The sequence below is a fragment of the Colletotrichum acutatum genome, assembly GCF_030867785.1.
Source record: "Colletotrichum acutatum strain CBS 112980 chromosome Unknown BDZ83scaffold_4, whole genome shotgun sequence".
NCBI lineage: Eukaryota > Fungi > Ascomycota > Sordariomycetes > Glomerellales > Glomerellaceae > Colletotrichum > Colletotrichum acutatum.
The window spans coordinates 754,252-780,928 of record NW_026848998.1 but is presented as its reverse complement, the minus strand read 5'-3'; the positions used below and the strand labels follow the sequence as shown (position 1 = coordinate 780,928).

Below are 26,677 nucleotides of genomic sequence, written 5' to 3'. Positions count from 1 at the left end.
ATGGTTCGTAACGGGATGAGATGCTGATAGGCAGGCCGGGTGGGCCGGAGGAAGAGAGAATGAAAAGTTGAAGAATCGGAGAACGACTCGCCAAGGTCACAGGTGGGACATTTACAGGACGAGGATGGGACGGGTATGGACAGATGCCATGCGAGTTCATAAAGTGTTCGCCATTGTGCGATACGTACAACAGGGAAAAAATGGTGGCCTCTTTCTCTTCCAGTGCACTCGTGAAATCCAACGGGACTTTAGAGTGACAGAAAAGACAGACGCAAAATAAATACAGATAAAAAAGCCCACTCCATATTCCCCCTCCCGTCTGATCGTGTGAACAGTATGCGTACAATAAGTCAATCGTTGGTGGGGAATCAAGAGCCCGCCGTGTCTCCTAATACGCGGCAGCTGAAAAAGGAAAAAAATCGTGGTTTCGTCGGGAAAGAGCTGGTTTTTGGGTTCGTGAGGCAGCGCGCGTGCGTGTGTGCTCCGCCGTATTTTTGTGTCGCCCTTAATTAGTACCGTCCATTCGTCCGAGCCATGGTCATGAAATCTAGACAATCGTGGTGCTGCTCTTTTAAAAGTGCGGTCCCGTTTCCATCATACGAGGGAGGCGCCGCAGCTGCCTTCCCATCCAATTACTTTCTCCGAATCGTCGTCGTAGTGCGATTACGCACACGTGTGTGCGATTGTTGAGATCATACTCGTTAATTCTTCTTGGTGAGAGCAACGCCCAAACCGACACCGAGCGCAATGGCAAGGATGATGAGTACAACAACGAGGAGGCACCACCACTTGAGCTTCTTGCGTCTGCGCGCGTGGTCTGTCGCAACTTTGACTTCTTCGTTGCCCTTTTGGATGTTTTCGACAGTCTGTTCGGCGTTCTGCTCGGCGGCCTGGACGACGGGCTCCTGCTGCTCGACAAGAGTGGCCAACTCCTGGAAGAGTTGGCCAAGCTCCATCATGGTCTGCTCAATGCGCTGCAACTCGCTGTGGCGGGCTCTGACATTGCCCAAAATAGTGTTGGCGTGACCTGTCCGGTTGGATTTGAGCTGGTCAAGCCGTTAGTATACGGTGCTGACGAGCCGAGAATAATTGGTCATAAACAATGCCAAAACATACCGCTGTTTGGAATACACCTTCGTCACCCCAGTCCATCTGTGTCGCCTGCTCTACTTCATCTTCCGTCGCTTCCGGATTGACGATGCGGTACTGGCGGGCAATCTGGTCGCGGTACCGCTTCTGGTAATCGCGCTCGATCTGCTGGTACTTTTCGAGCTCGGACTTGAAAGTGTTCTTCAGGGAGTTCAGCTGCGCGGTCTTGGTTGCGCGCGATCCGTCCTGTGTCTTGGATAGATCCCTTTCGAGGGCCTTGATGCCTTCCTTGACGCCGGTGTTGCGGATTTGCGTTGCGGAGACAGCCTGCTCAAGCTGGGCGCTGGTGCTGCCGTCGGGGGAACCGAGAGAGCGCTGGTGAAGCTGGGCAATGCCCTCAATGTCGGAAGTCAGGCCATTGATTTCTGTGCGCAGTTGTTGGACCCGGGCGAGGAAATCTTGCTGGCTCAGAGTGCGAGGCGCGGATTGCCCGGCATACTTGTCCGCCTCTCCGTACGGCTGCATTTCGTACTGGCCTTGGCCATATTGAGGCTATTGTTCGGAAAAAGTCAGCGATATGGTATTGAGAGGGCATGCGCGGACGTAATTGGAAAGCGACGTACCTGTTGGTTGTCATAGCCGTATCCGCCTTCGGCCTGGGGGCCCTGGGCGTAGGGATTTTGGTTATACTGTTGGTACGACATGTCTGACTCAAAGCAACTGTCAATGTCGACGATAGACAGTGCGATTCGAATCGCAATTTATTCGACGAGCGAGCAGAATTGAATGAGAGAGTCCGGCGCTATATGGGGTGATTGACCCGACAGTCTCGTGAGATTGTTGTGGTGGTGCAAGGTGAAGGAGCTTTCGGCTGATGTTTAGTTGTTAAATGACGTTGGACCTCCGGCCGCCGACAGGAACTGGGAAGTGCTGGAGAGACGCTGAAATGACAATGAGGACGGGCCCAATCAGGCACCCGGACCTGTCAGAGCGGATACCCCGGGCTGTGTATGTGGTTGGATGGGGTCGCTCGTGAACGGGGCGACAGTGGGCAGGATTGGCCGATCTGCTTTCCGGGGTCCCTTTTTTTCTCGTTCCCCTCTTCCTGTTAAAATCTGACCGAGAGGAAACAAATAAACAAGCTTTACGAAGAAAATTCCTTCTTTTAAAATGAACCCAGAAATGAAGATGGATTCGAGGCTGTCCACTGCGCTTTTCAGGTCTTAGTCAGACTCGGTACTTTATTCGATTCCCAAGATGTCGGCCGGGAACAGTGAAAGACTGGATGAAGCGAACACCAGGTCAGTGACATCAGAACATGTTGCGCCGACGGGCGGGGCGAAGCTTATTATACCCGGGACGCATGTTCTTCTCTGTAGCGGCAAGGTAGGGACGGACGGACGGTCTCACCCACTCCCCAGCGAGTCCCAAGGGTCTGTCTCTTTCTCTCACTTCACTCACTGGGCAGCAGTCACACACACACCTCTCAGTGCTCACACTCAGGTTACTTTTAGGTGCTCTGCTCTGCATCTGCCCACCGCCGTCCGACGGGCCTTTGGTGCTGGTGGGAGGTTGGAGGCTGGAGCTGCCCCTCGTTCTCTCCGGGGGTCCGACCAGACCTGTCCGTTTCTTTCTCATTCCCGTCCTTCCCCATCCTCGCTTGGCGAGCAACGCCCAGCCACCCCGCTGCGGAAAGCGTGACGATTGACAGGTGAGCAGCAGAATCGCAGTGGAATGAAGAGCATGGCTGCGTAGAACATGGGTTGCTGAGTGGCGGCGGCGGCGGCAACGGCAGATGTCAAATCGTGTCTGCGCCCCCAAAAATAGACCTTGAGATTCGGAATGCGGCCACAACACAATTTGCTTGGGGATTTTGAACCAATTGACTCTCGGCTCCATCGCATACGGAACCCTCTCCTACCTGATGCAAAGCCGAGAAATGGCAGGCAGAAGCTCAAAGTCCGTCGCCTCCTTCGCTGACCACACTGGTTCCTAGCCCGAGGAATCGTCACCATTCTGTGGCTGTGCGAACACTTGCAGTGAACACACCTCAACGTTAACGTCCTAAGCCTCCCGTTCCTCTTGCCGCGTATTAGCAGACATCCTTGGGCAGTGCTCAGTGCTGTACTGCCTCTACCATTACCCACTTCGCCTTCTTTTTTTTCTGGCCCTCTAGTCTGTACACCTTTCATGGCACAGGGCGATCAAGGGCGATGTACACCACAGCAACAATTAGTCAATGAGAACCGCGAGAGCGACCAAAGTGCCTCCCGCGGCTTCTGTGTACTTTCGGCCCGTATCCGTATTGCGCATATATTTATGGCGGGCCCTCAATGACACCGAACTCTGTAAGCAACCATTGGGACCATCTGATGTATTTCATCCCATGCTCAACCTTCGCTCACTGAGATCTTGGCGTTACCACGCGCCAAGGCTTACTGCTGCTCACCGTCCATTGGCTCGTAGCAGCTATTGCAAAGGAAGCTGCCGTCTTGACCTTGAGGCGTCACCTGTCCTTGTTGAATGGGACCGCACCCTATGAGCCGCGGCCGATTCAGTAGTATTACTTATTGACTCAATTCGTGGTCATGAGTCGAACTCGAGGGTCTTCCGGCTACGGATGTTGATATGCTGTGTCATGAGCAAATCAATGGTTAGGACCTCAACTACCGAGCTCTCAACGGCGGCCATAATCATAGCAACCAATTAGATGGAATGAACTATTGTTCAACAACATTTTGAATCTTTTTTGCTCGCCTTGACTTGTCCCTGCCGAAGCTTGATAAGTCTTTGTTTTCTACAGCAGATCATCTTGCTGTTGTAAGCTGCCTAGAAACCACGGCGTTCTGGCTTGGATATCTTCAGTCCAACATCGTTCTTTATCTTCCACTTCGTGTAGTCCCATGAGTACCTGTGCCGCGACTCTCTTCTTCTCGCATCCATCGACGATGCTTGACCGGTGCTTGGGTATTGTGGCCTCATTGAACCCCTCGTTCTCGTTACCTCCCGCTCCATTTCGTGGCGTACTGGTTGACAAGTCCTGTTCGTCGTTGCTTAATTTCGCCCACGCAATGAGCCGATGTTTTGGGCGCTGATCGTCATACGCTTGCCCCGTGATCTCTCACGGCAGCGACGCCTTGGCCTTCGACAACATCTGTCGTGTCGGTTTTCTTCCGTGGTCCTCTCTCACAGATACTCCTTCTTTCTACCAGTACGAGTGTACTGTGTAAGGTGCCACTCAACATCGCCATCCTTGTTTTCCAAGGTACCACCGCGAATCTCGAAGGGGCGCATTGTCATCCGAGGTCCAACCTCAGCAAGCTCGACAGAATCGTACGAGGTCCGGACAAAAACGTGACTACCAGGGAGTTAGCAAAGGTCTAGCGGGTTTCAGAGCTACAAATGAGCTTACTGTCTGACTTCAATAGAGTCTTCGTTATTCACAAATGTCACTACCCTTGACCCTACCTTAGCCTTGGTGGTCGGGGGATCGAGCGGAGGGAAAAGATGCTTCAGGATCTTCACGACCCGCTGTCCAAGCCGACTAGAAGAGTTGATTGATGATTAGTGTCCGTCGAACGACCTTCCTAGCCAATGTAACATACCTCTTGAAACCCTCAAATATTAACCGTGGGAAAGCTTCTGAGACAGATCCTCTGATACTTCCGGGTATATCTGCTCTGAGTACAACGTTATGGAGCGACATTGATAGCGTAGGGCCGTGTGGGAGATGAGAAATGCTTTGTCGGAGAGGTACGTCAGCTGGTGGCTCGTCTTGGATTCAGAACGGAGTGACGTACGTCATGGCAGTCGGTACACCGCGATGTTCGTGAAGGAGGACAATGTCCGTGAGCCCGTTGGACTTGCTTGACTGCACAATATCCGGCAGAATCAAATTTCCACGGTTGAGCCGAACGGATGTAGGGAAGAGTAATCTAATCTCCTTCGAGAAGGCTGAAAGCCTTGAGGACGGGTCTCTTGAAGTCTGAAAGGGTGAGCTTGTACTCATGTGCCTAGGATGAAATAATAGAATAAACTAACTGTAACCAAAAGGCGTGGCTCTGATATTCCCGACAACTGGGAGTATTCGTCGTCGAGATCCATCTCCTCATCGACTGTTCGATCGGGTCGCGACTCGTCATATTGGTAGTCTTTCCGCAGCGCCTTGTTCTTTGCGATTTCGGGGTCGATGGGCTTGCCAGAAGCAAGGGCAGATCGTAGCTGGGCGCGCTTCTCGGTCGTCTCCGCCTCTTTCAATATAAGCGCCTTGCGATAGAGGTAGTCGCGCCGTTGTCGAGCCTGTTTCCGGATCATGTTGGGCTGTTGGTATGTGAGATGGTGGGATGTCAATGCTAGAGTTTCGCAATGCATCCAACGTACCTTAGACAGGCTGATCGAGAAAAAAAACCTTATCAGGTGGCAGGTATCCACTTTCAAGCATCCCGCTGTGTAGGTCACGTGGTGATAAGCTACATCCCACCAAAACACCACCCTTTCGCCGCTGCTCTGTCGGACTTTGGATCTCTCCTGGGTGCTTGGATTCACCAACGAAAAGGCACACAACCACTCCCGACAAGTCCCTGCCCCGTTGGTGTACCTTTGAGGTTTCCGCACGAATCCCACAACTTCACATACCGATATGATGTGACCATCCCCCTCCCCGAACCACCTCGAATCCCCCTTCCGTACGACCTGAGCCTACTGAGGCTCTGCGACGCCGAACCATTCGAGAACCATAAAGAAGCTGAAGTAAGTTGCGCATTCCCCATAGCACCAGAACGATGTCCCCGACACCATCGCAAGCACCTACACAGACATTTCTACAGTTGTACTGCATGCGACAGCCCGCTGACACTTTTGTAAGGGAGATCAGCAGAGAGAAGTAGAAATCTGGAATACCGCGAATATGGAGAGCGCCTTCAAGAATCTCGGGAACCACCTAGTTTCCGACAGCGCCGCTGCGATCAAGGCAGGCGACGATGTCTTGACCGGTATCGATGCCGATGAGAGCCTTCTCTACGGCAAATTTGGCGGCCGCGACGGTCGCCGCCGTGCCGACGATGACGACAACCAAACCGAGCTTTACGATGATGACGATGTGGACAGCCTGACCAGCATGCCTGTCGGAACTATGAAGGATCTCAATATCGGAAGACCCAAGGAGGAAGATAGGAAGCTTCCCCCTCACGCTTGCGCGTATGGCATGCCTCCGAGCTTCCGAGCCCTCTCTTGAATCTAACACTGGCTTAGGTATTGTGGAATTCATTCCCCGAGCTCCGTCGTCAAGTGCCTTGGCTGCAACAAGTGGTTCTGCAGTGCCCGTGGAAATGCTACCTCCAGCCACATTGTTTCCCATCTGGTCCGGGCGAGACACAAGGAAGTCCAGCTTCACCCGGAGTCTACCCTGGGTGATACTGTACTTGAGTGCTACAACTGTGGAACCAAGAACGTCTTCCTCTTAGGCTTCATTCCTGCCAAGTCGGATACCGTTGTTGTGCTGCTTTGCCGTCAGCCTTGTGCTGCAAACACCTCTTCCAAGGATATGAGCTGGGATACCTCTCGATGGCAACCCCTGATTGAGGAGAGAGCTTTCCTGACCTGGCTCGTCGCGACGCCCTCTGATGCCGAGCAGCTCCGCGCTAGACACCTCACCCCGCCGATGATTGCCAAGCTGGAGGAGATGTGGAAGGAAAATGCGACTGCTACGGTTGCCGATCTTGAGAAGGCCGCTAGCATCGACGACGACCCTCACCCCGTCCTCCTCAAGTACGACGACCCTTACCACTACCAGAACATCTTTGGCCCACTCGTCAAGATGGAATCCGACTATGACAAGAAGCTCAAGGAAGCCCAGTCTGAAGATGGACTTACGGTCCGCTGGGATTATGGACTGAACAACAAGCATCTGGTCAGCTTTGAACTGCACAAGATAGAGTCGGGTGACGTCAAGCTGGCCGTTGGCGACGAAATGCGACTGCGTTACAAGGGCGAGCTCCGCCCCGCCTGGGAGGGAGTTGGCTATGTCATCAAGATCCCCAACAATCAGTCTGACGAAGTCACCCTCGAGCTGCGTAAGGCCGGCAATGAGAAGACGGTCCCGACTGAATGCACCCACAACTTCTCAGCAGACTATGTCTGGAAGGCTACCTCGTATGATCGCATGCAGTATGCCATGAAGACTTTCGCCGTGGACGACATGAGTGTCTCGGGTTACATTTTCCACAAGCTCCTGGGCCACGATGTCGCTGTTGCGCCGATGAAGACGACTATGCCTAAGAAGTACAGCGTCCCCGGCCTTCCCGACCTCAACACCAGCCAGATCGCCGCCATTAAGGCTGTGCTGTCGACCCCGCTCAGCTTGATACAGGGACCTCCGGGCACTGGCAAGACTGTTACTTCAGCGACCATCATCTACCACCTGTGCAAGATGAATAACGGACAAGTCCTCGTGTGCGCGCCCTCCAACGTTGCCGTCGACCAGCTATGTGAGCGCATCCACCGCACCGGCCTCAAGGTCGTTCGTCTTACAGCCAAATCCCGAGAGGATGTTGAGTCCTCTGTGAGCTTCCTGGCTCTTCATGAGCAGGTTCGTATGAATGACAGCAACGGTGAACTTGTCAAGCTGGCGCAGCTAAAGACCGAGCTTGGCGAACTATCCAGCCAGGACGAGAAGAAGTTCAAGCAGCTCACCAAGGCCGCCGAAAGAGACATTCTACACAACGCAGATGTCGTCTGCTGCACTTGTGTCGGTGCCGGTGATCCACGCCTGTCAAAGATGAAGTTCCGTAATGTCCTCATCGACGAGTCGACCCAATCCGCCGAGCCCGAGTGTATGATTCCTCTCGTTCTCGGGTGCAAGCAGGTTGTCCTCGTTGGTGACCATAAGCAGCTGGGCCCTGTCATCATGAACAAGAAGGCTGCCAAGGCTGGTCTTAATCAGTCCCTGTTCGAGCGTCTCGTCAACTTGCGCTTGGTTCCCATTCGCCTCAACATCCAGTACCGCATGCACCCTTGCTTGTCCGAGTTTCCTTCCAACATGTTCTACGACGGATCTCTCCAGAACGGTGTTACAGTCAAGGATCGTGTTCGCCGCGATGTCGACTTCCCTTGGCCTGTCGTTGATATGCCAATGATGTTCTGGTCCAACCTCGGCAATGAGGAAATTTCGGCATCCGGAACGTCCTACCTCAACCGTACCGAAGCTTCCAACGTGGAGAAGGTTGTAACCCGCTTCTTCAAGGCTGGCGTAAAGCCTTTGGACATTGGTGTTATCACTCCGTATGAGGGTCAGCGAAGCTACATCGTTAGCACCATGCAGAACACTGGCACATTCAAAAAGGAGAGCTACAAGGAAGTCGAGGTTGCCTCCGTTGACGCCTTCCAGGGTCGTGAGAAGGACTTCATTGTTCTGTCCTGTGTTCGTTCCAACGACAACCAGGGCATCGGTTTCCTTTCGGATCCCCGCCGTCTCAATGTCGCCTTGACTCGTGCCAAGTACGGTCTTGTCATTATTGGTAACCCCAAGGTTCTTTCCAAGCATGAGCTTTGGCACCATCTCCTTGTCCACTTCAAGGACCGCAAGTGCTTGGTTGAGGGGCCTTTGACAAATTTGCAGACCTCGCTCTTGCAGTTCGGAAAGCCCAAGACAGCATATCGCCAGAAGATGAGCCAGCCCCCTCAATTCAATGCCGGTGGCGGGTTCCCCAACGGCGGCGGCAACCGCTTCAACGGTGCTGGCTCGACACGCGATTTTGACTCGGGATCTATGATGTCCTACATTCCCGACGACGTCTCCTCGATCCATAGCTCTCTGGGCGGTGCCGGCTTGAACACCACTTACCCTCCCATCTTCTCGAGCTTCACCCCTGATCAATGGCCTGGTCTCCCTGGAGTACCCGGATCCAGCCGCTCCGGCATCAAGAGAGGAGGTCGCGCCACTGAGAGCATTGCTGGCGAAAGCGTCGCAAATTCCGAGTATACAGATGCTAGCGCCAGCGTCATCGGTGCCAAGGGTGTTGGACAGGGCGGTGTCAGCCTGGGTGCCGGTCTTCAGGACGCCATTCACGGTATGCGCCCTGCGTCCTACAGCCACAGCGACCGCTTGAAGCATTACGTCGAGAGTGGTGGTCGCATGGGAGCCGGCAACGGCTTCGGCCGTCGCTATGACGACGACGAGAAAAGCGTCAGCACCGCCTTCCACAGCCAGATTGGTGGCGGCTTCGACTGAGTGCCGAGATGGATTGGGACAGGGACTTGCTTTACCAAACCCAAGGGTTATTTATACCTCATCCTCTGAAGGCTTCAGCCCTCGCCGCACCATGCTCGGTGCTGTACACAGGAACAGGCAGCACGCCTGAGCCTAGAGGCGTCTCGGAATACCGGCCCTGGTAATCGAGAACCACTTCACGTGGTCGACCATTCGGCTTCCAACGACGACAACGACGTGCCGCAGGCGGGTCATGGCCCGACCAGCGAGAGCTGCAACCGACGGAGGGTGTCGTACGCGCGCCCTCAACGGCCCGTACTTTGCAGATTGTCAATCAGAGAGATGTCGAGTGTTAGCAAGGGGATGAGATCTGGCGGGGATAGGAGGTTATGCTCGGGCGGAGGACACGGGTCAGCGTCTGAGGAGGCAACTCAAAATGCGGTCGAGCATTGAGGCGTAGAAGCGACGAGTCTTCTATAGCTCACTGTATTTACTGCGAGGAAGCCCACGACAGATGTCATGCAGTTCCTATGCTGCACGCAGAAAGCGCACTACGAGATCCAGCTTAGAGTTTAGCTTCTTAGTTTAATCACCGTCTTTATTTGCACCTTGTCCACAGCCCCCAGATTGCGCTAATCATCGCGAGACCACCCTCCCAGTATTCATATCCACAGGCCTGGCCCGGCCAGAGAGGTAAACTTATCGATATGGCACACGCGGGTCCGGTTTTCCTTGAATATCGGATATACTCCGAAGTAAGGTACATTTTCGAGATAAGTGCCGTGGTGTGCCTTGCTTATTACGGAGTACTTGCTTGGATTCAAAGGATGGAAGAATTGTATCCTCTTTTTTCCTTGCTGATGGCGTAGCATCAGCCAATCCACTGATAGACAGGGGGCAGGCTCCGGCACCCCACAGACTTGAAAATAGATTGGCAGCGACGGGGGGCCACCCATGTCCAAGCGCGGGAGCCTCACCCAATCTGACAACGACAAGCAGGTCACCGCCCCCTGACAGTCCTGACGGACATGCATTCTTCGCGAGACCGGACCATCTGATGGAAGGCCCACTATGACGATCCGTCTGATTCTTGGCTTCGCAAAGCGTTTGGCGAGCGGATTCCCCAAATGGAGTTTCGAGTTGCAGCAAAGTGGCCAGCGGCCACTGGCCAGCCACCGGGCGGCAGTGTTCGGCGAGATTCGAGAAAAGGGTGAAGACCAAAAGGGAGGGGCAGAACTTGGGTGCTAAGGAAGGGCAGGAACGGCCTCTTGGCGTTTTTACGTACACGTGTTGAGCAGGTGAGCATCAATGCCTTTGCCATCTTGGCGGTGGGAAAACAAGCCCGATGGCTCCGTAAACCCCTTGGCCAAGGATTGTTTGGTTCCCGAGCGTCAGAAGAAGCTTTGGCGCTTCCGCTTCTTCTTCCGTCCTTCCACTGCCAAGGTTTCGTTTCTTTTTCATCCAGAGAGGTCGCACCTCATCTCGTATCGGAGCGTTGGTGTTTATTCCAACGCTGTCCTCCTTCGCTGGACGAACCGACGAACCGACGAACTCTTCCTCAATACTGCGGTCATTCACCTCGTCTTGACGGGGAAACGACATGAGTAACCAGTTGCGCCGAGAAATGCTGCCGCTGCCCTCTCTATCCCCGTACCCCGAGCCGCCAACATGATCACCATACGCCGTAGACCCGCGAGGGTACCAATCTACCTGGGCATCGCCCTGACATTGCTGTTGGTCTGGCATACCGGCTTTCCCGCCGGCTGGAGTGCTGGAACCCTTAACTACAATGGTATTCGCTACCGTAAGTCGAGCTACGACTGGGCGAGCCTGAAGCCCGAATATCCACTAGAGAAGCCGCTGCGCACGCCTCCGAAGGGCACTCCCGTCGAACTCCCACGAGTCCAGTACGATTTCGACAGTAGCAAAAAGCAAGCGGGAAAGAAGACGAGCAAAAAACTTTCCCACTATGAGAACGGCGACCGTGATCGGGAGAAGCAGACCGAGTCGAGACGGGCCGCCGTGGTCCACGCCTTCCGGCGGAGCTGGGCGAGCTACAAGGAGAATGCGTGGACATGGGACGAGCTGACACCCGTATCGGGCCATGGCAAAACCACATTTGGTGGTTGGTCAGCCAGTCTGGTCGACGGCCTCGATACCCTTTGGATCATGGGAATGCACGACGAGTTCCGCCGGGCCGTTAGGACCGTCGCGCTGATCGACTGGTCCAACACTACGGAGACGGCTGCCAACATGTTTGAGACGACGATCCGCCACTTGGGCGGTCTCATCAGCGCCTACGACTTGAGCGGCGAGCCGGCCTTGCTGGCTAAGGCCGTAGAACTGGGCGACATGCTATACATGGGCTTTGATACCCCGAACCGTATGCCACCTTTCTGGTTCAAGTTCTCGGACGCAAAATACGGCACGCAAAAGGTGGGCGAGCGTGAGTCCTCGGCCGCGGGATGCTCCCTCTCCATGGAGTTTACCCGCCTATCCCAGCTGACGGGCGATGCGAAATACTACGATGCCACGGAGCGAGTGAAGGAGTTCCTCGTCAAGACGCAGACGCGAAGCAAGCTGCCCGGCATGTGGCCCATGTATATGAACTACCGCGACGAGAAGGTAGAGGACAGCTCCTTCACGATTGGCGCCCAGGCCGACTCACTCTACGAGTATCTGCCAAAGATGCACGCCCTGCTGGGCGGTCTCGACAGCGAGTACGGGAAGCTCACAGTCGACTCTTTCGACGTCATCGACAAACATATCCTCTTTAGGCCCATCCTTCCTAATAAAACAGACATCCTCATCCCAGGCAACGCCTTCGCCCATGGCGACAACGTTGACCTGACGCCCGAGATGCAGCACCTGGGCTGCTTCGCCGGCGGCATGTACGGCCTTGCTGGCAAACTGCTGGGCCGGGAATCTTACGTCACCATTGGCGAAAAGATCTCCCGTGGTTGCGCCTGGGCATACAAAGTCTTCCCTACGGGCATCATGCCCGAGATTATGACATTCCACCCCTGTAACGAGCCGGATCACGGCGCCTGCGAGTGGGACCAAAAGACGCACGGCAGCAAGAGCGACGTGCCTGGCGGCGTCAAGCAGGTCCGCGACAGCCGGTACATGCTCCGCCCGGAGGCCATCGAGAGCATCTTTTACATGTACCGCATCACGGGCGACGACGAGTGGCGCGAGGTCGCATGGGACATGTTCCAGAGCATCCGGCGCGCAACGGAGACGCCGCTGGCGTATTCTTCGATTGCCGACGTCAACGTCCAGCCGGGGCAGACGACCAAGACGGACTCGATGGAAAGTTTCTGGTTCGCTGAGACGCTGAAGTACTTTTACCTCATCTTTTCGCCGCCCGACGTGATTAGTCTCGACGAGTGGGTGCTGAACACGGAAGCGCACCCGTTCAAGCGGCCCAAGAGGATGGATCATGTTGAGACTGAGGCGGAGATTCGGGAACAATCCAAGTGAGATTACATACAAAGACAACAATCACATACGGTGATGGGCAAGACCGTGAGCATCAGGTGCATTTTAGATGGTTCATTGCATTGGGTGGATATACTTGTGCATTAGCATAGACAAGAAGAGGGCGCGCCAGGTTGCAAATCTCTCTGTGGAAGCAAGGAAATAGTATACATTCACCTCCCGCTTCTCGCCCTTCTTTTATGATATGTCTATAATATTGAACGTTTTGCCATCCTCTTGACTCCTGTCTCCTGTTCCTTTCTATTCGGATAATATCATGGCCCGATGCTCCTGTCTAGATGATAGAGTTGCTCCATCTCGGCGCATTTCGAAGAACACTAACCTAGGGATGGCCACCTCATCGAATCTCGTTTTGGTCAAGCTGTATACATTACTATTGTCATGATATGGAGGTCCTCAGTACATATCACACTGGAAGTAGTTGAACACGTTGTAGGAGCAAAGGGCGTTTTGAGCATGAAAGCTCGTATTTTGACTAAAAGCCCACCTCTCACGTAGCAAAGTAGATGATCCTCGGGGAGATGGTCTAACATTACGCATTTAAATAACATTTCTCGAATGGCATTATAAGAACCAAACAATTAGTGACCCGGAGGGCTCGGAAAGAAAAAGTTAAGGGGAGGAATTATGGCCAAAGACGGAAAACTCGGGCACGTATTGTCAATAAGCAGACAGTTCGTCGAGCTCTGCTTGCCTCATCTCATCTGCTTCTTTCTACGTCGCCGATAGACAAAGCGATATATAGAGTTGGCATCTTACGATTACGATGATGCACTGTTGACGAACGTCCAGAGACAACAATCCGGAAGCCAGGAGATGCTCCTAGGGTATCTGCTTGGACTTGGACTCCTTGTCTTACCGCCTCATCATCCGTTCCTCTGATTCCATATTGTAGTGTAGAAAGTTCCAAGTCCTTCCAGCTATATAGCTGTGTAGTGTTTTGTGACTGCGTATGCCAGTCTAATCCTCACTTCTCGAAGTAGGCATGGGCACCGTTCACGAGAACTATGACAACGAAAACCGTAATCACCTTGTTCCCATATCCATCACTTCCCACAGAGGTTACAAGTCTAACTTGCCCCCCAAATTCTCCGAAAGGCAAGGGTTTCTCGCCAAAAGTATTATACGCCTTGAGACTCGAATTTGCGCAGCGGCTGCGGCGCATTTGCAAAAAGTTTATAGCCGCCAGAACCCGTCTACGGATACAAACCATGCGCCTACCACAAACTTCAGCAATAGGTTTGAAACATGGTCTTGCTCGCCGACGGGATCTGGTCAGTATGCAGTGCCCAGTAAATAAGAAAGGAGAAAACCAAACTTGCCGGATCTCTGCTTGGCGGCTGAAAAGACCAAAAGTGGTTATGGGATCTTCAGAGCCCTAGCCTGGAGACCCGGACGAGCCAACGAACGGAGAGGGGATTGAATAAGGTGGCTTTCCACGCAAAAGAAAAAAAGCAAACGGTGACAGCAAGGGCCCGGTTCGAATTCGTCCCGTCGTCTCTCCGTCCTTACACACTCTAGATCGCCGCAGATGACCCCACAGTAGCACGGATTTGCCTGGGGTCCCTGTCGTGAAGCTGGCGCTTTGAGCTTTCTTTTCCATTCACCGGTGTAAATGACGAAATGATCAAGAGTATTGAATCCATTCGCGCCCGTGAAGGCGATTTATTTTCGCCTTCCCCTCCCGTACTTTACCACAGTACTTTTTGGCCTATTACGCGATACAAGGCAAGAAAAGCAATACCACGGAACTTTGGCAGATGGATACTCTCCAGGCCCCAGGGGATAGGACAGTGGATTCATCGTCTGTGCGATGGCCGCTGGTCCTAGCCGGATATATGTCTCCTATCTTCTCTTTTTGCGAAAGAAAACAGGGCGCTAGTGGTAAAGGTGATCAGCAAACCCCGTTTCTGGATCTCGAGACAGTATGAGACCGATATAATGATCCACTGTCTCCGGGAGGTGGAGTCGAGGCCCGAGTGTTCACCTTACAGGAACGAGTGCCGGGCTGCTATGTACATCCGCAGTCGCGGGGCATGTATCCGTATTATCGTGAGTCTGTATTTAGCGGCGGGTAGTCGTACAACAAGTGGTACCGAGCGGCCGCACAGAGCCACCCTCCCTAGCAGTGTAATTTTCGGGGAACGATCTTCAGGCACAACGGCAGACGGAATAATCATCCGTCCGAGTTTGGAGAGAGGGAAAGAGTTGTCCAAGTCGCAGGTTTGGGCGCACGGGAAATTGGTCAGGAGGCTGAATCAGCAAGGTGAGCAATTGCAAATGATTGCGGTGTTTGAGATTTGTCGTGATACTGTGCCGTTTTGTGTTGCGTTGCAGTTCACTTTATCCATCGGAGGTTTTTGGTTTGAAAATATGCAGTCGATATTGGTTCTTCTGGTCCCGCTTGTTGATGATACGTGGGTGGACATTGATTGCGATTGCGTTGCGCACCCACTCGTGCGTGTGCCGGTGTTCTCAAATCTCAAAGAATGATTCCGCCAACCGTTCATGCTCCGCCTGAATAAACAGTTTGGGGGGCCATGTGGGGTACCAGTTCGCTTATGTTTGACTAGCAGAACTGAATCCTTCGCATCGTTGTACTTGACTTGTTGCTAGCTAGTCTAGGCTTGAAGAAGCGTGGACCGTGGTTCTGGCCAAAATATGTGCTGGGGGATGATCCGCTGACGAGAGACGAGACTCATTGATCGTAGGAAACTGAGACGGTCCGCGGAGGAACGCTGTCCACAATGAGAAGTTGACACCGGTTACCGACGAGGCTACGTGGGTGGGCGTGACGGACTGATGATGCCTGCCACGAGTAGAGAAGCGTCTTGATAGCTTTGTTCTGGACCAATGTGCCCTGCGCTACTTCCGCGCCTATAACGTTAGAAACACAAACGGACGCAGGTACCGAGCGCCCCGTGCCCCACCGTCCATCTCGTCCGAACTGGTTTGTTAAGTCGATGACTCGGGTTTGCTCGAGACTCTAGAAGGGAGGAACGCGGCCGCCGGCAACATTTTGGGGGCCGGTTGATAGGCGGTGGTGCGGAGGGGAAGGATCAGTGCACAAGGCCGCTGCAAGCCTGCGACCCATACCCGTGCGTTGCATGGCGTAGGCCAACAAGCTGGGTTTCTTTTGTATTAGCTTCAAGGTAGCAAGCCCTCCAGGCGGCGCTTGGAGCGTTTTAGGTACTTGTTGGATCAGCGCCAAAATGGATCTTGGTAATGGTTCCTGGGCCGGTGGCCGCGAGCCGAGAGGAGGAAACATTGCTGGGCGATGCTGACGGGTTGAACTGGGATGAGGTAGCATAGCGTCGCGCTGTTGCCGGGTAGGCGACCGACTACCTGGCTATATTTGACCCTCGAATGGCTGGGCTGGGGGGACCAGGAGGAATTGCTCCCGCAGATTTGTTATTAGCATCTCTATTATGGCACCCGGCTGGTACTTCGAAAACAAGTCGAAAGAGGATAGGTAGAATGGCCAGGCATGGTTTCATTTGAAATCCCACGACGATCATGATCAATGAGTTCTGTTGAACATCTCAAAATGAGAGAGGAAAGGCTGGATGGAAAAGAAGCCAGAGGGGCAGATGATTGAAAGACGTCGTGTTGTGGGGTGTGGGTGTGAAGGTGGAAGGGATGGATGAACCAGACAGACGGGTCTTTTGGCACGGTATACTGCGTAGACAGGCGGACGGGATGGGATGGAATGGAATGGACGAAAAACGGGAAAGTTGTCCCGGTCATTGAGACGACAGACGGCAGGAACAAAGGGGATGCGGTTGCTGTACCTGCGTGCCTGCCCATCATCCGGCTGACATTGGGACGAAGTCGCAGCCCATGAGATGAGACGCGCATAAGGTACTCCGTTGGATACCTTACTTTACTTATTAAGGAGTTCGTACTTTGTATACTAGACACGAGACATTTGCAAAAATCCGGGGATTTAGTTCGTCCCATTGATTGCGCTCCACTGCGCAAAAATAACACGTCTATCGGGTAAGGTACTCTGTGAGGTACTCCGTACTCCGTAGAGTACTTGCTTGAAGACAAACGCTCTTCCAGAAGATTCAAGTCGAGGTTAATTTATCGGTGGTCGGTTCCTTTCCGTCATGGCAAGGAAGTCAATGCCACTAAAGCGTCAACCAGCAATTGCCTTTTAATTGGCAACTTGGACCGGTTCCTGTCTCCTGGCCACTGAGCTTCGTCGCATTCCCCTGCCTGAAAGCTTGCGTATAAACGCAACTCGGGATGATCCTTGACCCGTTGCACGCTGCGGAATACGTCTGTACCGGTACTCTGCAGTGTCTGCTTAGAGTAAGCCGGCTTCGAGACAAGACACGCGAACGTAGTCGAGAGAAAAGCAAGCACAAACAGCCATGGCTTGTTCCTTGGGCGATTGAGCGGCCAGTTCGGGCAAGGTCGAGCAGCAGAGGGCGGCACCTGATGCTCTTCACCGTCATTGTCCGTGCCTTGCGCGTCCCAAGGGATGAGATTGAGCCAATTATGCTTGATGCGCTTGAGCTCATCGCTCGGCATAGTCTGCTTTCTGAGTTCTTGTAGTAGGGTGATCGTCGTCACGATCATGCGCCGCAATTGATGGCCACAATGAAGATTGGCCCTTGTTTCCTCAAGATGCTATCCAGCTGGAGTCAGATGCATGCATGAGGTGGTCGTGCAAGCAGAACTGCGTGTGATAAGAGACATGGAGGCTACCTATCCTTACCTAGGTACTCCGTACTGTAAGTCCATCATTCGTGAGAGGGGGCCCTCGTCTTGGGAACCTTGCTTTATGTCGAGTCTACGGACATCGCGCTCGCTCGCCGTTTGTCAGTCTCTCGCCGACCTCTCAGAGGGTTCATTGGCAAATTAACAAATAATTTTGGATGCATTTTGAGGCAAGGTAAGTAAGCCGGCCGCCGAATAGGCTTAATACCTTAAGGTAGCTGTCCCTTAATATACCTACTCATCTAAGACCATCCAGATGTATCAAAGTACTTTCCGTCGAGCTTTACTACTTAGGGCGAGTTGCGGTGCGTGCTAAGACATGGCCCAAAACAATGGAAGACGTACAAGTGGAAATGCGGTACCTGGCATTTGAGGTAGGTTTGCAAGCAAGCCATCTACTAACGAGCAAGCAATGGGGAAAAGGCAAGCATCAAACACGCTGCAAGAAGCAACGAGCAAGTAGGGACAACTTGGGCAATGGCAACGGCAACGGTAGGGGCAACAGCAACGGGCAGTACCTACCTTTTTGACCTCAGGGACCTCACCTACCTTGAACCAGTTCACCTCGACGAAGGTGCCTTCCTTTACGTTTGCTTACCTACCTTCCTTCCCAACGAGCCAATGTACCTTACCATAGATGCGTAGGTAGGTAGTTACCTAGGGATACCTTAGGTGCTGACAGCAACAAGACTTCCAGATTTCTCATCTTCCTCCTCCTCCCTCTTGGGCCTCGAGTCTTTCTCTCTCTCCTCCTCCTCGTCCTCGCTACTTCAGGAACCAGAACTTCCCGTCTCTTACTCTCCTTCCGTCGCCAATCCAACCACGAATTGGTCAAACTCCGTTCATCTCGACGAATCACGCGACTTTCTACCGATAGCCCGCCCCATTCCGTTCCAACTACCGGCGCCTTATCATTGTCATCGGCGGATTTTTCGGCCAACAAGTCCCCCATCTGCAGTCTGCAGTCGATATCTTGCCTCGCCGCTTCCTCTCCAGTCCCCACGCTCTCCTCTCGCCCGGGGTGCACAGCTGCAACTGCGAAGAGAGAACCCATGGGGCCTTGTCTCACCGACTGCCACCACCATTACCACCACCAACTCTTTGCTGGCTCGATATAGTCTCGTTCCATCTGCATGCCCTGCAGCACCGCCGTTGAATTCCTATTGGCAGCGGCACCTGGTCTAGCAGCAGCATCCTCCTGTATCCTGCCAGGGCCTCGTCCTTCTCGGATTTGACCGGCGCCCAAAAAAGACAACTGTAAGTCACTTCTCTTTGGGTTTATTGCTTCTTTCTATTGTCTCCTTCGCGCCTCGCTGTTCACCTCGCTCATGTCATGTCTTCCCGCTCAACCCCTTACCTGGTTGGATTCCTGCTTCTGTGACAGTTGTGTTGTTGCAAATATCACCTCGTCTTCCCATCTTATACCCTCCACGCAAACCACGGCAGCAAATGCAACAGACCGACGACCCCTGGCATCCATTGCATCCTGAATACTACTTCACCTCCTCCGCCACCTTGGCCTCATTCTCCCTCGACAACTTGCAGCATAGGATCCATCTACGGGCAGCAGACAAACAACTTCGCCTTCCTATCAGTGCGGCCTGCCCAGCAATTAGACCCCTTCCCTCCAATACATCACCCTCATCAGCACTTTTTCTTCCTCGCCTTGCCTTCCCCCCAGCCATTCAACTCTCCTTCAGACAATCCTTATCCATGCCATCTTCTCGCTTGCTTTTCCCAGCACATGGTCGAATCCTCCCTCCGCTGACATTGGGTATCTCGCTTGCCAACTAGCCCCATCCCCAGTCTTCGCCATCTTCCCTGCCCTGATCCTCCGTGGTTCCACAGGCCCTGCCCGATTGCCTGTTCTACCCTGGAGCTTGAAGCAGCCTTAATATGCAAGCCGTAGCAGCACACTGGCCGACCAAGTCCATGGACAAGCAGCAACATCCTTGGTGATCGATTCCACCTCGCCGAATACATAATCAGCAATAATACTTAGCTCCCCGGCTCCATCTCCGTTCTGGGTCCCCAAGAATTTGCAACGAAGCGACGAAGGAAAAAAAAAAAGAAGTGGAAAGAACAAGAGAAACGGAAAAAAAAGCAATTAATACCGTTCGAACCCACTCAAAGCGCCATCGCTGCATTTACCAACACCGCGTTCCCCCTTCGCCCCGTTGCCGACTTTCCTCGCTTCTTGTCTGCGCGCGCCGTTCTCGTCTCGCTCAGACATCCCCAACTTCCATCCCCCCGCGTTGGAAGCCTCCTCTTTACGGCCTCCGTCGCCGCTTCTCGACACCCGTTGCTGCCGCTTCCGTTGGGACGAAACTCTCTTTTCGTCCGTCACCTGTGCGACATTTGACAGCACCAGCAAACACCGTACGAAGCCGAACTGTCCCCGTCCTCGCCCCCGAGCTCTAACGGCCGCTCATCGTTGCAACCCTGCATCATCCCACCTTGGACCTGTGGATCTACCACCGAAATCCCCCGCTCTCAACCTCTCATCCCGCCGCTGATCCATTTCTACGCCTCTTCCCGCTCGCTCGTTCGCTCGTCGCTCTGCCTTGCCCAGGGCTGGCATAACAGTTGGCCACCACAGCTCCGTGTCGCATTGTGAAGCCCGCCGAAATCCCTGTTGGAGCGACTTCGCTGTGCACCAACTTTTTTCGCTGCAGGAGCTGAAAGTCGTCCGCCTCCCAACGACATCAAGCGTTACCACCGATCAACGGGCTTCGCACTCGACTCGCACCTGTAAGACCCGATTTCCGACTTGCAGAAATACCGCCCAGCAACTAGTATGCTTGTTGTTGAGTGGTGGCGCACACATTATCCTCGGAAGCAGAATCCAATCGGCCATTTCTCAATTTCGGAGGAGGCAGAAAGGCGTGCTGGCTAGTTTACGGAAGATAAGACGTGGTGGGACGCTTAGGTGCAGCTATTGAAGAGACGACGAAATTCCAGGGACGCACATAGAATCACCAAACCTCAGATGCGGGCGGACCCCAAATGAGGACAAACCATGGAATGAGCATGGCACCACCGGGAATGGATGGACGAACCTACCACAACGGGGTTCACAACGTTACGCCGCACCACGATTGGCAGCAGTCCCAGAACCAGAACTTGTCCGCAGACTCGTCGTCTCGCGGCATGGAACGCGTCTCAATTTCCAACCTACGAACCTCATTCCGCTCTAACCATCCGTCGAACCCCACGATCCGCGCCGTGACACCCGAGTACCATCATCCGGACCTCTCGCCGACGCCGTCCGCGAACGCCGTCTTCGATCCGACTGCCCCTCCTCAGATACCCCGCGGTATCACATCGAACTCCCCTCAAACCTCTCCGAGATCTATCCCGGGAGACTTCTCGAGACGACAGGGAATGGTGTTTAATGACACATACGGTGGAAGCTCCTACGAGAACAACTCAACCAGTCCGCCTCTGAGGCAACAAAGCAGCTTTAGGCCTAGGACACACACCATGGACGGCGCACTACGCCAGCAGTTCATGAATGCTGCCTCTCGAGAGGGCCGCCAGCGTGTGGGATCGTTTTCTTCTTCTGGATCTCAGCCCTTGTATGACGATACTCGCTCTCCACCGCCTCCCATTGAGTCCTTAGGATTTCCCTCGGTCATCCCCGCCCGACACTCGGAGATTCCCCTAGGTGTCGCAAACAGCTTGAAAGAGAAAAAGTTGTCGACAAAACGTCTAATTAAGCGCCAGTCTTCCCGGCCAACTTCTCCGCCAACGACCTCAACGCCTTCCGTTGATTCGCTACCCATTCCCGTTCCGACTGAAAATGCGAATAACATCCTGCTCATGATGAAAAATCTTTGTGGGCGCATGAGAGGTGAAATCGAATTTCAAACTGACCCCCGGGGTCCATGGCAGCTTGGTATCGCATACGTGGACGAAGAGAAGGGAAGCTTGATGTTCGACTCAGGCCATGATGGGCCATTTCACATCCCCCTCATTTCCGACCTCCGCGGATGTCGAGTTGCGCCAGTCACATTGCCTGATGGGAAAAGATGTTTGGACATTTCGTGTCCCATCCAGCCTCCGTTGGATCTTCTAGTACATCCTCTTCTAGCAGAAGAAACAGATCTCTGGCTTGCAGCTCTGCTCTGCTGGCAACAACTTCGACCTCCAAAAGTAAAACTTTCAAACGGCAATCGAAGTCCTGCGCCTACCGCCCTGCGTCCAGCAGTAAGAAGGCGTGGCTCCGAGAATGGATCGGCGAAGACTACAACTGCGTTCATCAAGGTCGGCCAAGTAAGACTTTGGGATAAGGGCTTAGCGAATTCGCCGAGGGCCATCGTAAAAAGACCTTCCACGAGGGATCTGAGATCGCCGACTACTTCTTGGCGGGTTGTTTCCCTACTCCTTCAAGAAAACGGAGAGGTCCGACTCACCACGAGAGATGGCGAGGCTGTAATCGCCGTGGTCGAACTATCCCAACTATCTCGATGCGCTATCCAACAGCTGAACCGGTCAGTTTTGGACGAAGAGTACTGCATAGGCATTTTCCCACACTACTCTCCGATATCTACACAGCTTTCCATATTCCGTCCTGTGTATATCGCTCTGGACAATCGCCTATTATTCGAAGTTTGGTTTGTTCTTCTTCGAGCATTCGCGTTGCCGGACATTTTCCGACTGGATTCGCCTTCAGCCGAGGGAGCGATGGAAGTTACGGATTTGGAGTCAGAGCTTTCCGGCGAGATATTTAGGATTGAGAAGACGATCAGTCTGCGGGTGACGGAGGCAAAACTGAGACCGAAGAATTGTTCTCCCGACGTTGGCTTCATCGACCGACAGCCCAAAGACGCAGACCCTTTGATGGGCAACTACCTGACAGAAGTCATACTGGATGGCGAGGTCCGCGCTCGATCAACGATCAAGACTGGAACCAAAAATCCTTTTTGGCGAGAAGATTACCAATTTTCGGACCTTCCGCCGACTATGCCGTTCCTTTCCATTATTCTGAAAAGAGTGGACGGGAACTTGGACAGTTTCAGCCACCAACTACAGGCATCACTTGGTTTGCCCAAGACTGGAAACCTGACCGAGATCCTTTGCGGCTCTGTTGACATCCCCTTGGACCAAGTCGAACCCGGCAAAGACTTCGAGCGGTGGCTTGAGATTTATGACGAACGACAACAAGTCATGGGCACAATGCTTGTGAAGCTCCATCACGAGGAGCTCGTTGTTCTTCATTCCAAGGAATACCAGGCGCTGTCAACTTTGCTTCATAGCTTTCCGTCTGGTCTCACCGCTCAGATTGCTGATGCGCTTCCTGGCAATCTGCGGCGGCTCTCCGAAATCTTTCTCAACATCTTCCAAGTGTCTGGTCATGCGAATGAATGGCTGCAAACACTGGTCGAAGACGAGATCGACGGCATTGGCGGCAGCCAAAACCAGATGAAGAAGTATCGATTCAGCAGTCGCTTGAAATCGAATGAGTCCATGGAGTCATCCAGTGACAGAGAGCAGATCCTTCGTGACATGGGTAAATCTCTTGCGGGAGAGGCCAACTTGTTGTTCCGAGGCAATACGCTGCTGACACAAGCTCTCGAGTTTCACATGAGACGGTCAGGAAAGGAGTATCTTGAGCAGATGTTGCAAGCCAAGATTTTCGAGATCAACGAGACCAACCCCAACTGCGAAGTCGATCCGAGCAAGCTCAAACCTGGAGAAAACATCCAGGAGCATTGGACAAGACTCATCCAGCTGACAACGGAGGTGTGGCAATGTATTTGCAAGGAGCCCACGAAATGCCCACCGGAACTTCGGTCGATCCTTAAATATGTACGAGCCGTGGCTGAAGATCGCTATGGCGACTGGCTACGAACCGTCACTTACACGAGCGTGTCGGGCTTCTTGTTCCTCCGTTTCATCTGCCCGGCGATATTGAGTCCCAAGCTCTTTGGTCTATTGAGGGATCATCCTCGACCCAGAGCACAGCGAACGCTCACACTGGTTGCCAAGGCGCTTCAGGCCCTTGGAAACCTGTCTACGTTTGGTAAGAAGGAAGAATGGATGGAGCCAATGAACAAATTCCTGGGCTCCAACCGTCAGTCGGTCAAGGACTACATCGACACGATCTGTGCCATTCCTGTCGAACGCAACAAGGTGGCCCTGGGTCCATCCTACTCGACCCCTATCGCGATTCTTGGACGGCTGTCGCCAACGGCACGAGAGGGGTTCCCTGCACTGCCTCACTTGATTGACCATGCTCGCAATTTCGCAGCGCTGGTCAAGATGTGGACTGAGGCCAATCCTATCAGCAACGGGGAGGTTGTCAAACCTGTAGGCGGCGAGGACGACATTCTCATTTTCAATGAAATGTGTTTGGTATTACAGGAGCGCGCCGACCTATGCTACTCGAAGTTGGATGGCTCTTCTCACGAGACTGCGTCCCTTCCTGCCTCCGACTTCGCCGACGCTATGGAGCATAACTCTGCCATGTTGGATTCCATGAGCCTTTCCACGCATCACAACAACCACTCAGCACCGACCTCAGCGAACACGTCTACAATTTGGCTTGACCAAGACAATCACCAACCACCTGGGTCGGCTGGCAGCGACGTATTGATTGATATTCCTACGCGAAGAAGTCGAGAGCACCGCCGTGGCCGAGATTTCAGCTCCCTGCGGCAAGCGTCTGGACATTCAGAGCACGCGTCTTCGCATTTGGCTACGCTCAAGCGGAATGGCAGGGCTACCCGCCATATCCTATCTGGCATCATGAAGCCGTTTGCGCGGAGCGATTCACCTGAGTCGTCTCCATCAACGACACGCGGCAAGAATCTTGACCGATCATGGAACACTGGCTATTGATGTGCCTTACTTCCCACTCATTTTCCTTTGTTCATCACTACTTTGATACACACGTATACGAATCAAAACCCAAAAAACTTCAATGGTCAGACGACGAGCCAAAGTCTCTGCATTCTTAACGAGGAGGATGTCTGGATACGCCCAGCTTGGAGCGTCAAGAGAGTGCGGAAGGGCAGCGCCTCTTCTGCATTACTGTTACCTGCGCCGGAATCGAGGGCAGGCTTGGGTGGGCAAGGATCGACTGAACTACCTCTGGCGTTTCTCCATTTGCACATGTTCATCAGTGGAGCCTGCTTGGGAAGGTTTCCTTCTACATGTTTCTACATGTTGATGCATTCGGTTGGAGGCAGGGTCGGCCCTATTTTTTTTTCGCTTTCTTCTTACACCCAACCCATCCCGTGTTCGTCTCTTCTTCCTCGCCAACTTTTCTTGAGTTGGTTGGAGGGTAGGTAGCCGTCGCAACATGGGCCACGAATGAATATACCCAGACATATTATGACTAGCATTTACGTGTCTTGCCTCACACTCACGCCACGAGACTCGTCACAACATATTTCATTTCCCTTTAGAACAAAACGAAACGAGCAATGTGTATAATATAATGATATTGAACTTTCAGTCGAGGTATCTACCCGTGAATTTTCTTTGTGTTTTCCAGTGCCTGCTTCTCTGTACGCCCCAAATTGTTCCAATGAATTAAGAGAATTCCCTTATTTTTAGTCGCCCGGATCATAAAATCGTCATCCACCAGTCTCCACTTTTGCCTCATGCTATCACAGTCGCACTGCTTCTATGCCGTGCTTACCGGTCTAGCTTGCGGTACGGTACGTGCTGCGTCCTTGCTGAGTGGCTCCATCTATTGGAAGAACTTCTTGTAAGCCGCCTTCTCCTTGGCCGCACGGGCGGCCGCCTTCTGCTTGACGGCATTAAGCTCGTGGAGAATGACCTTATCATCCGGCACGAGCTTGTGCGCCTCTTCAAGATCCTTGATGGCGTTCTCCTCATCCTTGAGGCGAACGTTGGCGAAGCCGCGGCGGTAGAGGGCCTTGGCGCGGTCGGCGTCCTTGGTTCCGGAAACATCAAGGGCGTACGTAGCCGTCTTCGCGGCATCATCCCAGGCCTCGAGCTTGATGTTGAGCAGGGCCGAATTGTTGTTGAGGGTAAAGCGGAGAGCTTGGAGTTCCGCCTTGGTAGTAGCGGGCTCCTTCTCCAAGTCGGGCTCCTCGTTGATGTAGCGCAGGCCCTTTTGATACTTCTCGAGACCGAGGTTAAAGTCGCCAGCCTTGAAGGCCTTGTTGCCGTAATCCTTGCAGGCGGCAGCAATCTTGATGACTTCCTGAGCATCAGGCGGGGTGGCACAGTCCTCGGGGAAGTCCTCGTAGGTGTCGCCCATGGCGTCCGGGGCCTTCACATCGGCTGCGAGAGCGGCGTCTCCGGTCAATTCGCCGCAGTCTGCAATGACGGCGTCCTTGAGAGGCTTGTCGCCTGATTCGGTCTGGAGGTTCTCGATCTGGCGAACGACGGACTTGCCGTTGAGGACCTCGCCAAAGACGACATGCTTGTTGTCGAGGTGAGGCGTCGGGACGGTGGTGAGGAAGAATTGAGACCCGTTGGTGTCTGCACGTAGCATTGTCAGCAAGCAATCTCCCCAATCCAGGCATAGAAGAGCGCTTACTGGGTCCAGCATTGGCCATGGACAGGAGGAAGGGACGGTCGTGCTTCTTAGGGAAAGCCTCATCCTCGAACTTTGCGCCGTAAATAGACTCGCCGCCTGTACCATTGCCCTCCGTGAAATCACCTCCCTGAATCATGAATTGCTTGATGACGCGATGGAAAATGGAGCCCTTGTAGTGCAAGGGCTTGCCGGACTTGCCCAGGCCCTTCTCGCCGGTGCAGAGGCAGCGGAAGTTCTCGGCCGTTTTGGGGACGAGGTCGTTGTAGAGCTCCATGGTAATACGGCCAGCGGACTTACCGCCGACTGTAATATCAAAGAACACGCGAGAGCGCGCCGCCTTGTTCTCGGTTCCCTCGGCGGACATTGTGACCGTGTTCTGAAGTGCAAGTTGAACTCTTTGATGTTGATCAGGCTGGGGCCCTGTACTCGATCTAGTAGTGCGGGGTAGATGTGGTTGCTGCAAACGAGCTTCGCGAGACTGAAATGTTGTCGATTGGGCCGAAGCTAGTGGAAAGCTGTCGTTGATTGACGTTGAACGTGAGAAGTGTTGTTCATACGATTGAGCCGAGAAAGTACCTAAGGCAAGGTATATCTTGATCCTCGGAACGCTGGTGGTGGAGGTGGACGATAAATGC

At 53.5% G+C, this 26,677-nt stretch overlaps 5 protein-coding genes across 5 annotated transcripts; 2 read left to right on the top strand and 3 right to left on the bottom strand.

Annotated features, from left to right (window-relative positions):
- Positions 1-695: 695 nt before the first annotated feature.
- On the bottom strand, positions 696-2,163 carry BDZ83DRAFT_298305 (SNARE domain-containing protein). The gene is made up of 3 exons (XM_060502230.1): positions 1,713-2,163; positions 1,117-1,641; positions 696-1,046 (listed from the first exon to the last, which is right to left on the bottom strand). Exons 1-3 carry the CDS (start codon positions 1,791-1,793, stop codon positions 702-704), a joined length of 951 nt encoding a protein of 316 aa, XP_060371185.1. The 5' UTR covers positions 1,794-2,163; the 3' UTR covers positions 696-701.
- Positions 2,164-4,275: 2,112 nt separating this feature from the next.
- On the bottom strand, positions 4,276-5,403 carry BDZ83DRAFT_565572 (brix domain-containing protein; the record flags this gene model as incomplete). The annotated part of the gene is made up of 5 exons (XM_060503770.1): positions 4,276-4,447; positions 4,502-4,633; positions 4,695-4,829; positions 4,890-5,074; positions 5,131-5,403. The coding sequence occupies 5 exons, from the start codon at positions 5,401-5,403 to the stop codon at positions 4,276-4,278; spliced, it is 897 nt and encodes a 298-aa protein (XP_060371184.1).
- A 5,560-nt stretch (positions 5,404-10,963) lies between these two features.
- Positions 10,964-12,778, top strand: BDZ83DRAFT_715366 (family 47 glycosyl hydrolase; the record flags this gene model as incomplete). The annotated part of the gene is made up of 1 exon (XM_060511744.1): positions 10,964-12,778. The coding sequence occupies one exon, from the start codon at positions 10,964-10,966 to the stop codon at positions 12,776-12,778; it is 1,815 nt and encodes a 604-aa protein (XP_060371183.1).
- Positions 12,779-20,548: 7,770 nt separating this feature from the next.
- On the top strand, positions 20,549-24,367 carry BDZ83DRAFT_646550 (GTPase-activator protein for ras-like GTPase; the record flags this gene model as incomplete). The annotated part of the gene is made up of 1 exon (XM_060509983.1): positions 20,549-24,367. The coding sequence occupies one exon, from the start codon at positions 20,549-20,551 to the stop codon at positions 24,365-24,367; it is 3,819 nt and encodes a 1,272-aa protein (XP_060371182.1).
- An 856-nt stretch (positions 24,368-25,223) lies between these two features.
- Positions 25,224-26,406, bottom strand: BDZ83DRAFT_565582 (cyclophilin type peptidyl-prolyl cis-trans isomerase/CLD; the record flags this gene model as incomplete). Its single annotated transcript, XM_060503772.1, has 2 exons — positions 25,224-25,984; positions 26,043-26,406. 2 exons carry the CDS (start codon positions 26,404-26,406, stop codon positions 25,224-25,226), a joined length of 1,125 nt encoding a protein of 374 aa, XP_060371181.1.
- Positions 26,407-26,677: the final 271 nt, after the last annotated feature.